Raw genomic sequence first — 12,605 nt, 5'->3', positions numbered from 1 at the left:
CGGGGCGTCTTTAAAAAATAAGTATTTTTCCGCCACATAAACAGATTTTTCAAACAAGTTTTGACAGCATCTATAAAGTAATGCATTATATTTTTTAAAGGATAAAAGGTTTACACATCACATTTTTCTATCCACAGTTTTATCTCTAGAATGTCTACACTAGTTCCTATAAGAAAGACAGGAATTTAAAAGAAGTTGTTCAAACAAAGTAACCGGAAAGTTCACTAGTCTGAGAAGAGAAAGCACAGATTACTTGAGTTCTACCTGTTGGTCTCGTTCGATCTGGCTCTTGCAACATAATCCAAGATCTAGGAGGTGGCTGTTCTGTTGAAACTATTAAAGAAGACAAAAATAAATATGAGATGATATTTATTCTGAAGGGCACAAACGCATGTACTAGAAAGTCACTACTTACTTCTTTTTGCAGTACCTGCCAGGTTATCAAGCAAGTAATTCAGTAGCCTTCTTGTTCCATCTGGTTCCTGATAGAGATTCAGAATATCCTGTGTAAGTGGGTTTCCTGTAAAAGTGTTGGGAGGGGGGGAAAGGTGAGACCTCAAGAACAACATGGATTTAAGGTGTTTTTGTTTTTAACGCTAGTATGGGAAGCTCAGTTCAGAACATCAGAAGTAAAATTATTATTGAAAACCTGAGGCTTTCATTTCATAAAACCATCACCAAACTAGATTTGTTTGGGATGGAGGCAGTGCAGGGGTGGGGGGAGAAAAGTAATGCAAGTCAATAATATAATAAAGACTTGAGGCTTATTCAGACATGAAAAACAGTAGAGCTAGCTCAACATCTCATAAAGAGGGGGGAAATGTTTTTCAAAAAGGAATGCAGTCTGGAGAAATTGGTGAAGAACCCAATTTCAAAGTGTTTAGTTCTTAGTATGTCAATTCCAGGTAGTAGTTTTATTTGTTAGATATCAGCTTGAAAGTGATGGTTGCTGTGGAATGACAGCAAATGAAAAAGGCAGACAAAGGGCAAGAAACAATAAATAAAGTTCATACCTTTCAAACCCAGCGTCTGTAACTGAAATAGTTTTCCCAGCTCAAATGGTAGAACTCGTAACAGGTTGTTATTTAAATGGAGTTCCCTATTAGCAAGTCAAATGAAGATAAAAGTAGTAAAATATACATAGTTAATTATTTTAAACTAACTAATAATTTAACTACAAAAGAGAAACTGTACTAAAAGGCACTTTGAAAGCAATGGAAGACTGAACAGTAAGGATTAGCAATCTTGTAGAATTTTAAGAGAATATTAAACATGATGAATTAAAAAGGCCTGGCTAGCAAGTCTTCTAAACATAATCTTGTTAAACTATTAATGAAGAAAAAACAATGGAGCAACAATTCCTATAGTCAGGATTACTAATGAATGCCATAAGGAGTTAACAGACTAAGTATTTAAACAGTAGCCAATCACCTTACATTAAGATATAAGTAAACTGCTGGGCTCTTTACCACTTTTTTTTTGTTCATTGCTCAGTTCACTGTTTACAGGTAAACTGAAAGAAGTTTTATGGGAAAACATCAAGGAATTACTTTATTTTGAAATGTACTAACAGTAGTTTCAATGCGTAAGGTTGGATCTGAGATTGTAGCTCCACCGTTCTCTCCTCCTCTTTGCAGCCCCCTAAGCACTCCACCAGATCTTCACAGTGTGCGCAGGGGGAAGGAAATAGTGGGGAATTCCCATTCCATCAGTGGTATCTGTTCCACTGGCAGAACTACAATCTTGGATCCAACTCAGTGCCAGCAATACGAGGACTGTTGGAAGTATCAAGAAACTACACACTGAAAACAATTTTTTAAACTAAGGGCGCAATCCTAAGGGGATAGTCGGCGGCATCCAAACTCAGAAGCGGCTGACTATCCAATGCATGGCGGGCGGAGCATGGAGGAGATTTGTGGCTAGATGTCTGATTTCGGCTGTCTAACTGAGGCTGGGTGGCGCATAGGAAGCATCGTACTGGTGCTTCTGCAGTCCCCTTCCCGCCCCCAGGAATGCCCCCTTTTGGGCTGCTCCACACTGCTCTTCCAAGTGTGGCGCCTGGGACGAACCATGCCTCCTACAAGGTGGTGGGGGAGGCGAGTTGGATTTCTGGGAACCAAGCTCGGAGTGCAGGCTTCGAGCTCAGTTCTCAGAAACCGAAAAATCCAATGGCTGTCTAGATGCTGTCTAGCAGCCATAGGATTGCGCCCTAATTTAGTTGTGGCAATGGACAATAATTGTATTATTTTTCATTTTATTATTTATTCTAAACAAGCCAAGCCATAGTATTTTAAAACAGATTTTCTGGCTCAGACAAGATTTTCTTAGAACAGCCCAGTTTTGGTAAAATTTTCAACTACTTATACCAGTCACATCAGTTACATATATATTGTCCTGAAGAGAGGGTTGTAATTAGGGACAGACGAATCTGTCAAATTTGGTTTCTCTCAGTTTCTTATTTTTTCAGTTATAGGTTCAGTTTGTTCCAAACATTGAGAATTTTCCCAATCTTAAGTTCAATTCATGCAGACTTTGAGGTTTGATGTGTGTGTTTTATAAAAATCTATACACAAATTTGTGTGTTTCTCCTAATACATGCATTTTTGTACATAATTTCACTTAATATACACTTTTGCAATTTTCCTAATATAATGCATTTTAATGTTATTTTCAGACATATATATTTGTGTGCATTCTCCCCTAATATATGCATTTTGTATTAGTTTAATTATAGAACTGCATAACAAAATTCAAAGAAGTGTGAATTTTGAACAATAAGTGTTTCAGTTCACATATTGGTTTAAAGTGAAAAATTAAGTAAGTTTGCAATTATTGAGCATTTGGATGGGTTTCTGTAGAAGTGCATCCTGCAATGCAGTTTCTCCAAGCTCAATCCCCACTTCTCCCCACTCTGTTATAATTTTATCTTCCTCCCCCACTCCCCACGGGGTAAGTGTAGGAATAGTTGGCGGGACACAAGGGGGGATGGAGCAAGGCAGAGCAAGACCATCTCACTTTGCATTTTCAATATTTTAGCTAGTGGAGGTTGCTGGCAGACCACCAGAGACAGCCCTGATGCAAATTAGCAATACATGGGCACCTTTTCTTTAAATATCAGAGGCATGCATGATAGAACAACATGGTAACTCTGAAATGAATAAAGGATGTGTACCACAGAAAGCTGCTAGTAGCAACTTTGAAGCAAGTATCGTAATGATAACACACACAGAAAAACAATATTTAAGAGTCATGCAGTTTCTCTAGATATTCCTATTTTGACCAAAGTGAAACCACTTCTTTCATTTGTAGCACTGAATTCCAACACTGGTCCTGCTTTTATAATGGTTTAGACTTCTACACTTTAAAAGTTACTGTTCAAGCCTTACCATGGGTATTACCAATGATCCAACAGGTGACAGAACTATTAAATTTGTAGTGATGAACAGACTTCACAAATACCGTAGTGTTTCCATCCTCATTTTCATGGAAAAATGTCACACACTTCATGAAGAGACACCAGAGGATGCTAAATTTGATATTTAGTAAATTTAACACTTTTAATAGCATTAGGAGCCAGTGTGGTGTAGTGGCGATAGTGCTGGACTGGGAGTCGGGAGAGCCAGGTTCTAGTCTCCACACGGCCACAGAAGTGCACTGGGTGACTTTGGGCCAGTCACAGACTCTCAGCCCAACCTACCTCACAGGGTGGTTGTTGTGAGGATAAAATAGAGTGGCTGGGTAGCCAGCCAGATGGGCGGCTAATCAATCAATCAATCAATCAAATAAATAAATAAAATAGAGGAGAGGAGGATTATATATGCTGCCTTGGGTTCCTTAAGGAGGAAAACAGGCACAATATAAATGTAATAAATAAATAAAGAATAAAGCTAGGAACTGTTCACCACCATGAAGAACAATAACATCTTTTAGGATAACTTTATGTGGAACTTTAAACAGCACCAAATACCCAAGTTCACACTCAATCGCCAAAAGGCCATGCAACCTCTAGTTTCCCTTCTTTGAAAAGCTGTCACCTACAGAGCTGGACAGGACACGCCTGAAAGTCGAGACACATTCAGGAGTGGCCATTAACGTATTGCAGTCCACCTTCAGGATGACAACAAAAAAAATGGGTGGGTGGGGGAGGCAAAATAATCCTTGTGCTCATGTGGAAGATCCTGTGCATACCTAATAGTCTGCAATCTGGAAGAACTCTGATTCAGAGTGTAGAATATGGGCAACGAGAATTTCCTTATGCACCAAAAGTCCAAAAGATTACAATGCAAACTGGAAAACCAATCAACTTAATAGAGCTTTGTTCCAAATTAGCAGAAGCTGACAAAGGCTAGATTCTTGCTATATCACAATATAAAAGATGCAGAAATCTGAACTAGCTTCACACTGGACTCACAGATGAAATAATCAAGCTGCTTACCTGAGTGACACCATGTTTCCGAGCTCTGCTGGCAAACTGCGGATTTTATTAGATGACAGGTCCAAATATACCAGATTGTGAAGCTTGGCAATGTCTGAAGGAATACGGGATAAGGAATTGTCACTGAGATGCAAAGCTGTCAAGTGGGTCAGTGACCACAAGGATGAACTTAGGCTTCTTACTTTCCCTGGAAGACAACAGGAACACAGGCATTTTATATCTAATCCCACACTTGTATATGTACTTTGCAATAGAAGCAAAAAGGCAAGACAATTTCTACAACAATCTCCTTCGCTTCCAGTGTCAGATTCCTGTCCATTAAAGTTGTACAATGAAAACTAGTTTGCCCTTGATTATGCATCTTAAAAACATATTTGAACTGAACTACTTTATACTCCCAACACTTTAATCTTTCACATTTTTAGTTTTGGGTAATGCTATGGGAATTCAAGGAGAATGTGGTCCAAAATCTTTTTTTCCCAGGCATCTCATTTTTGTAGGCATAATCCTTGCACTGAGTTCAATAAATATGTCAAATTCATTTGGTGACAGCGTCAAATATTTGGATGCATGGGCAGCCTGCTTCCTAGGAGTTTTACAGATTTGTATTCTGCTAATAGCCCAATTTCCAAAGCACAGTACTTCAACAGGCATTATTTATATATTCCAAATCAGAACTTCAAGATAAGCGGTAAATGTCTGGTGTTTAAACTAAAGACTGCACAGCAGCTTCCAAACTGATTTCTGAGGGAAAGCCAACAGGTGCTGGGAACAGCTGGTTCAGTATGACTCATCCCTTATGGATGATGGTATAACTGTTCCAGGTCATCAAACCAGTAATAAGGTAGAAGTTAGAAATGATCATGAAGAAAGAAATGAGAGCCATCTAAAAGAGGCCAAGGAGTTATAAGAGAATCTGTATAAAAACAGGACACTTGGGAAGGGATCAATATTTAGGTTTTGAATACTAATGTTAGAACCAGTGAAAGCAAACCAGGGGAAACTGGAGTGCATGATACTAAAAGAGAACACGGAGCAGCATACTGGACACCTGGTGGAATGGCGAGAATCTCAGTGTCGTTCCTTACTGTGGAAAATGTTGGACAGATACTCATACCTGAAGTGCTTTGTGTGTGAGGGCAGCTGAAGAAGTGACAAGAGATTAGCCAATTAAACATTAAAGAAATCATCAGGTCTGGATGGCATAGACCTGAAAGTTCTTAAAAGAATTCAAATATGAAATCATTGACCTACTAACAAAACTGGACACTAAAATTGATCTCCATACTAGGCTGGTAAGATCGTCAGCATGCCATAATTTTAAAAAAGGAAACCAGGAAATTACAGGCCCATTGCCTATCCCATATGGACTGGTGGAAAGCTTTATTACTCCTTGAAGAATTAAACATATACAAGAACAAACAAATTGCTCAAGCAAATTCAGCATGGCTTCTGCCAAGGGAAGTTCTCCTTTACCAACCTTCTGTAATTCTTTGACTATCAAGAAGCATGTAAATAGGAACAATCCAATACTTATTATGGGAAGGACCCACAGATTGGCAGTAGGTTCAGAAAAGACAAAAGAAAGTATTCTCCATGTTTATGGAATTTACTGCCACAAGAATTTCACCAGCCGAGACACTTTTAAAAGGGGACTAGACAAATTCATGGAGGATAGATTTATCAATGGCTAAATCTATCAAAAGCATATTGCCTCTGAACTCCAGGTTCAGAGGCAATATGCCTGTGTATATCAATGGCTGGTGAGGGGAAGGAGTGGTGGCATACTGTAGGCTTCATCTCCTACCAAAAACAGGTGGATGCCCACTAGATGATCCACTGGTCTGATCTGGCAGGGCTCTTATGTTCTTGTGAATACATTAGGAAAGACATGCACCAAGTGCCAAGCATTTACAGAAATGTACCAGGTAGCAAAAGAGACCAAGTGGAAATACCACTTTTCACCTTGGTTATTTAAGTAGCCCGCATTATCTAAGCCAGTATTTTCTTTAATTTCAAATGCTTCTCAAGCCCCAAACCAACCATTGTTGTTGTTGTTCAGTCGTTAAGTCGTGTCCGACTCTTCGTGACCCCATGGACCATAGCACGCCAGGCCTTCCTGTCCTCCGCTCTCTCCCGGAGTGTGACCAACCATACAGGCTGTATCAATTTAAACCAAACGGGCTAATTTAAATCCAATTCCGGTTTTCCAATCCACATCTTTCCTGAACAAGAGTGCATGTGAACTGGTTGCTATAACAAGTAATATATAATAGTCTGCAACTAAATAGAGCTTTTATACAGGAGCACAATCCAAAGACTTCAGTCATGCAGCCCACATGTCTTTTTCTTAGACAGGGGAGTATTTATTAAATTAAGAATTTTGTTTGGTTCTCACTTGCTAGGACACTAGGCGAGGACATTTAAGGCTGAAGACCAGAACTTTCCGGAAGTACCACCTAGGAGTTGCTGGACAGCACAGTCTCTCTCCATAAGATGGAAAATATGATGCTTTTTTGCTGATAGTCTAAAAATTCACAGGGCACAATCCACTTCATTGTGGGCACAGCACCTATGTGCAGAGGATTCCCATAGGCTTATCAGAGTCTCGTTTTCCCCTTCCCCTATGTACCTGTGCACAAGCATGCATATAGGCATGCTTGTGCACAAGCATGTGAAAGGGAGATCTGGGCAGACCTCTCATATCCCCATCCACCCTTACCCCTTGACTCAGTGCAAATTACTTTTTTTACTCTTGTTCCAGCACACACGTTCTGAGATGAGAGGTAGGGCCAGATGGGAATATTGGAGGCATTCACTGATTTCCCTTTCACTCCAGAAGCCCCTATGTATATGAAGTTGGTGGAAAGGAAATAAAACAGGACTTTTACTGAGCCTATGAGAATCCTCCACATGTGGGTGGTGCATTCACAGGCGACTGGATCACACCCAAAGTTTTGTAAAATAATACAATATACATGACCAATTGTGTCATATTTATAATGTTTCACTTCAAAAGTCAGATTTTTTGGCATCAATTCATCTTTTTTTTTTTTTTTACAAAGTATAGTAGGCTTTCACATAGTGTTTGACATTGACAGGATTCACACTTAATGACAAGCCATCGGTTTAAAAACCGATGAGTTGTTGTGCATAAGCAAACACACTGTCAGCAGATGCCCAGGTCTTCCACTTTACCACACAACCCACAATCAGCTCCTTTGTAGGTTGTGCAGCATGATATGTGAAATCAGACAACTGGGTTCTTTAGGGGCTAAACAACTCAGCAGTTAATCCATGGTTTGTTATTGGATTAACCGCTGGATTGTTTAGCCCCTAAACAACCCAGCAGTCGGGGTTTGCACATCACACTGCACAACCTATGAAGGACCAGATTGTGGGTTGTGCACTAAAGCAGAAGAGGTGGGCATGCTGCAGGAAGCATGATCGCTCATGCACAATAACCCATTGGTTTCTAAATCAACGGCTTGTCATTACGTGAGAACAGGGTGAACAATCTAGCTGAGAAAATGAAATTAAATCCAACACGTTTATTTGTATTAATGTTAAACCAGGTTATTTTAAGTTTAATATAAAAATCAAGACTTAAAACAAAAGTAAACCCCAAACTATTTCTCGCCACTCTGCTCCAATATTCCTTCTCTTACCACTTATTTCCAACTCTGCCCAGTGTGATTTTTTCCCATTGGCTGCTTCCTCCGAGGACATAATTGTGTACATCCTCCGTGGATCAGGTGGATCGTACTTTTCTTTGGGCATTCCTGTCAAAAATAATGGAACACGTTGTCCAAAGAAACATAGCCAACCTTTGTTCTAAAGACAAAACTCTTCAGAGAAGCACCTCCTTTATTTTATACTAGAATGTTTTACCATATCAATCTTTGATCAAGGCAACGATCACAGTCATTTCCAAACAAGTGAAATGCCAACATGTCTCATTCATACGATGTCATCAACAATTTTACTGTACTAGTCACTGACCTTGATAACTTCCAGATAAACTTTCCATATAAAGTTTTTGTTACAATAAAATCTATCATGCAGAATCTTTCTGCCTTAATAATTCTATATAAATTTTTTTTGCCCAATACAATAAAATCCTAGTAATCTATTATATCAAGGAGACCTTTGCATCAACTACCCTGATCCTTTCCATTGCTTTTGCCCCAAATTTCCTTGCAACATAAGCAAAAGAAATGTTCTGTGTATCACAAAACAGTGAGTCTCCATACGCCAGTTTTATAATACAAACTTCTAAGATTTTACAATTTAGAAAAATTAATCACTTAAGTTTGCTTTAAAAAAAATAAACACAGAAGAAAAGCAATGAAGATGGCCTTGACACGAGTAGCTCCAAAACCCATTCTTATTAATTAATTAATTGCATTTTTATCTCGCCTTTTTTCCTCCATAAGGAACCCAAGGCAGCATACATAGTCCCCCTCTTCCTCCATTTTATCCTCACAACAACCCCGTGAGGTGGGTTGTGCTGAGAATCTGTGACTGGCCCAAAGTCACCCAGTGAGCTTCCATGTCTGAGTGGGGACTAGAACCCAGATCTCCCGGCTCCCAGTCCAACACTCCAGCCACTACACCACACTGGCTCTCATATAAATCGAAAGCACATACAGAATGACCACATTCAGACTCATGTTTTGGAGGGTCAGGAATGAGCAATGGTGAGCATGTAGGGGAAGGAGAAGAGGGAGCATGCGAGCCCAAGGCTCACTGCTACTCATTCCCAATCCTCCAAACCATGGCTTGAAGACTGCCTGAATCTGACCAATGTTATACACAGTGTCTAATCCACCAGTGGAACGGAATACACGTGGCAACATACAATGTGACATCAGCACTAATGAAAATTACATTGCAGTAGCATAAGCAACATCTTTCAGGAAACCTGTCACACTAGCAAATGCTATTGGCGTTGTGCTACAGGTTGTTCATGCTAGCGCAATGTAATTTACATGAGTACTAGTATTGCTTTGGATACAAATCAAGATTCTTCCAAAAACAACCTCCCAGCCATATTGATAAGCCTCCTATTTTCACTGCCTGCTTAAGACTACACAGAGCAAGGGAGCTGTCAAGCACCTGGCAGGTCACAGAGGATACGGCTGGTGATTTGTGTTTGGCTTGATGGGTCAGCAGTTGTACACCCTAACTTAAAAGGACTTCTTTCTCACTGTTTGCCATTGGCTTGTTTCTTCTCCTCCTCCCTCCACCCCCCCTTCAGTAAAAACATTGATATTTGTTGCAACAGGTATCTACTGCAGTAATTGAAGGCTATCAAAATGACATTTGTACTACTTTCTTAATTAACTTACAAAATTTACAAGAGAAATTATAACTTACTTTTGTAATGTTGTTAACATATTTCTGGAAATCACATGTTTATTCATGTTATTTTATCTCCCTTTGGCTTTCCCTCCAAGTATGCTGGCAATGCTTAGCACTGGATTAGAATTCTAATTATTCTGCAGCTCAAACTGTAAAAACAAATTTCTGAAGGTGGGAATTCCCCTCCAGTGCTTGCTAAACAAAGCATTCATCCTCTGTTCTCCTCTACCCAGCAACAGGCTCATGGCATTTTAATCTTTTAACTGTTTGTAATCCACCAGAGAACGTTAGTTATTGGGCAGATTAGAAATGCAATAAATAAATAATAAAATAAATATGTTTAGCTGCTGGTCACATCATCATATCAGCTGGAGCTCCAATTAATTTTCTTGTATAATTTACTACTGCCGCATGCAAAGGCACAGTCCAGCTAGTACCACAACAGATGAACCGTATGGATGGCCTTGACAAGATGAACAGGTAACGCTATTTCCTTTAAGCTTAAAACAGTCCACAGTAGTGCAAGATTTGTCAAACTGCAAAATGGTTTTCAGGCTCAGCTTTAACCTTTTACACCCAGGGCGAAGTCACTATCCATCTTTACTCCTCTTCCTCAACCCACTATCCAACCACTGATGTGTTTCTTCTGGAACAGGGTGAAAAGCAATGCCAAGAATGATGTTGGGCAAGTACACTATGTGCAGTTTTCTTAATACACTTGCACAACTGTTTTTTGTGTATTCCAAAACAAAAACAACAACAACCCTGCTGCTTCCAAAGCCTGTTGCCTGAGGCTGCTTTACCATGCTTTCTGGTTGGACCACAGCTGAGTAGTTTTCATTAGAGAGAGCGTGCATGCATGCACAGGTGCCTTACCACTCCTTCATTTGGAAAAGGACTTTACTAATCTGATATTGGAGGGCAAATAGATCCCAGTTATATTTTTTTCTTTAGATAAGTTTTACATTGACTCAAAATTTAGTGTTAAAGTATGGAATGATTGTTTATAAGTACAGAGGTAGATCTACACTGGGAGGGGATCTGGGGTCTATTATCACGTCCAGTGTTAATTCCTGTGAGGTCTTACAGATGGCCAATACCTTACTCACATATTTGCTCACATATGTGGCATGTAAAGCCACATTATGAACAATAAAAAGATAGTGAATGACAAGTGCTATTACAACAAAGTAGCTATGTGTTGTTGAATTCGTGTTTTCACCATGGTAGGAATTCCTTTGATGTAACTGGGATCTAAGCGATCACACTGCCCTTTTAATCAAAGTGTCAAATGTGTAGGAGGGTTCATGACATTATAGCATAATAATTATAGCATAATTATTCAAGGGTCATCACCACCAGTTTCATACATCATAAAAATGGTCTGAGGAGCTCCCATGTGACAATATATCCTTAATTTTATTATGCAGAACAACTTTTTACATTAAAATAACAATTTAAAAAGTAGGTTGAACACTGGCTGCTCACTGGAATTAATGTTTTGTTTTGCTACCAAAACTGGTTTAGAAATTTTAGAAATGTTTGTTCAGGAAATCTCTACAAGAGACATTTTACTACAACCTTCACGGAAGGATATTTTCTTGTAGAGATGCAGAAATAAGTTTCTGAGCTACAGTTCTTACGTATGCACTGCAGAAACAGGTTTTCCTCAAAGTTTTTCCTCAGCCTATCTTAAGGAGCGCCTCCAGCAACACCAGACAGGCCGCTTAACAAGATCAGCCTCAGATGGCCTTCTCTCTGTCCCATCAGCCAGGACAGCTAGACTGGTGGGGACGAGGGAGAGGGCCTTCTCTGTGGTGGCCCCCACTCTGTGGAACTCCCTCCCTAGGGAACTCCGTCATGCCCCCTCTTTAATGAGCTTCCGTCGTGCATTAAAAACGTGGTTGTTCAGGCAGGCATTTGGGGTGGGTTAGGGTATTTTTTTTAAAAAAAAAAAATTTTGGTAAAATTTTATTGTTTTAAATTGTTTATGGTGGGTTGTACATCGCCCAGAGTGGCTGGGTGACCAGTCAGATGGGCGATTAATAAAGTTAATAAATAAATAAATAAATAAATAAAAGTTTTCCTTTGAATGTGAAATGCTCCTTTTATCTAGAAAAGGAACATATGCTGTGCACTGTCAGATTGGGAATACACAACAGCTGCACCTACAACTACTTAAGGGCGCAATCCTATGGCTGCTAGACAGTGGCTAGATGGCCACAAGACTGGTCAGTTTCCGAGAACCAACCTCAGAGCCCATGCTTTGAGGTCAGTTCCTAGAGAGCCACCTCCCCACCCCCTCCCTCTTGTAGGCGGCACGGATTGTTCCCACACTCAGCGCTCGTAAGAGCAGTGCAGAGTGGGGGGAAAGGGGGTGTTCCTGGGGGTGGGGCAGGGAGTTCGTAAGTGCCAGTATGACACTTCCTATGTGTCATCCAGCTTCCCCACCTTGCGCTCCGATGTCCCACGGCTAGACAGCCAAAATCAGCCATCTAGGTGAAAATGCTGGGCGGCTGGAGCACAGAGGAGAGGATACCTTCCATGCTCCTCCCACCGTGCACAGGATAGGCAGTCGCCTCTGAGTTTGGAGGTGGCCATCTATCCACATAGGATTGCTCCTTAAGAGTCAGAAAGGAGCAGCTAATGGGAAAGATGGAAATACATGTGAGATGTTTGCTAGTTAATTTCTTGAGTTTGTACTTAAACTCTTTCTGTTTTTCAAATGAGTACATTTACACTGGAACAGCTTTGAACATATCAAAGTTTTAACCAGAAATACCTACAATTGATCACATTACGACAA

At 40.0% G+C, this 12,605-nt stretch overlaps 1 protein-coding gene across 9 annotated transcripts in view; it reads right to left on the bottom strand.

Moving 5' to 3' along the window:
* CNOT6 (CCR4-NOT transcription complex subunit 6) overlaps positions 1-12,605 on the bottom strand; it is a 48,090-nt gene that overhangs the window by 13,238 nt on the left and 22,247 nt on the right. For 7 of the 9 annotated variants that reach the window (XM_084839115.1, XM_084839113.1, XM_084839116.1 and 4 more), the window contains 5 exons: positions 8,104-8,217; positions 4,436-4,622; positions 1,014-1,099; positions 416-520; positions 265-333 (listed from right to left, as the gene is read on the bottom strand). In XM_084839115.1, the coding sequence (XP_084695241.1) occupies positions 265-333; positions 416-520; positions 1,014-1,099; positions 4,436-4,622; positions 8,104-8,215 (559 nt within the window). In that variant the 5' untranslated portion in view covers positions 8,216-8,217. Of the gene's footprint in view, positions 1-264; positions 334-415; positions 521-1,013; positions 1,100-4,435; positions 4,623-6,478; positions 6,596-8,103; positions 8,218-12,605 lie in introns of all 9 variants that reach the window. The other 2 variants (XM_084839120.1, XM_084839119.1) reach the window with 1 other exon arrangement.

The sequence above is a fragment of the Heloderma suspectum genome, chromosome 2, assembly GCF_057233095.1.
Source record: "Heloderma suspectum isolate Gila_16-S chromosome 2, 16-S_ref, whole genome shotgun sequence".
Taxonomy (NCBI): Eukaryota; Metazoa; Chordata; class Lepidosauria; order Squamata; family Helodermatidae; genus Heloderma; species Heloderma suspectum.
Note: the sequence above shows the minus strand (reverse complement) of the source record. Positions and strands in the feature narration are given on the sequence as shown.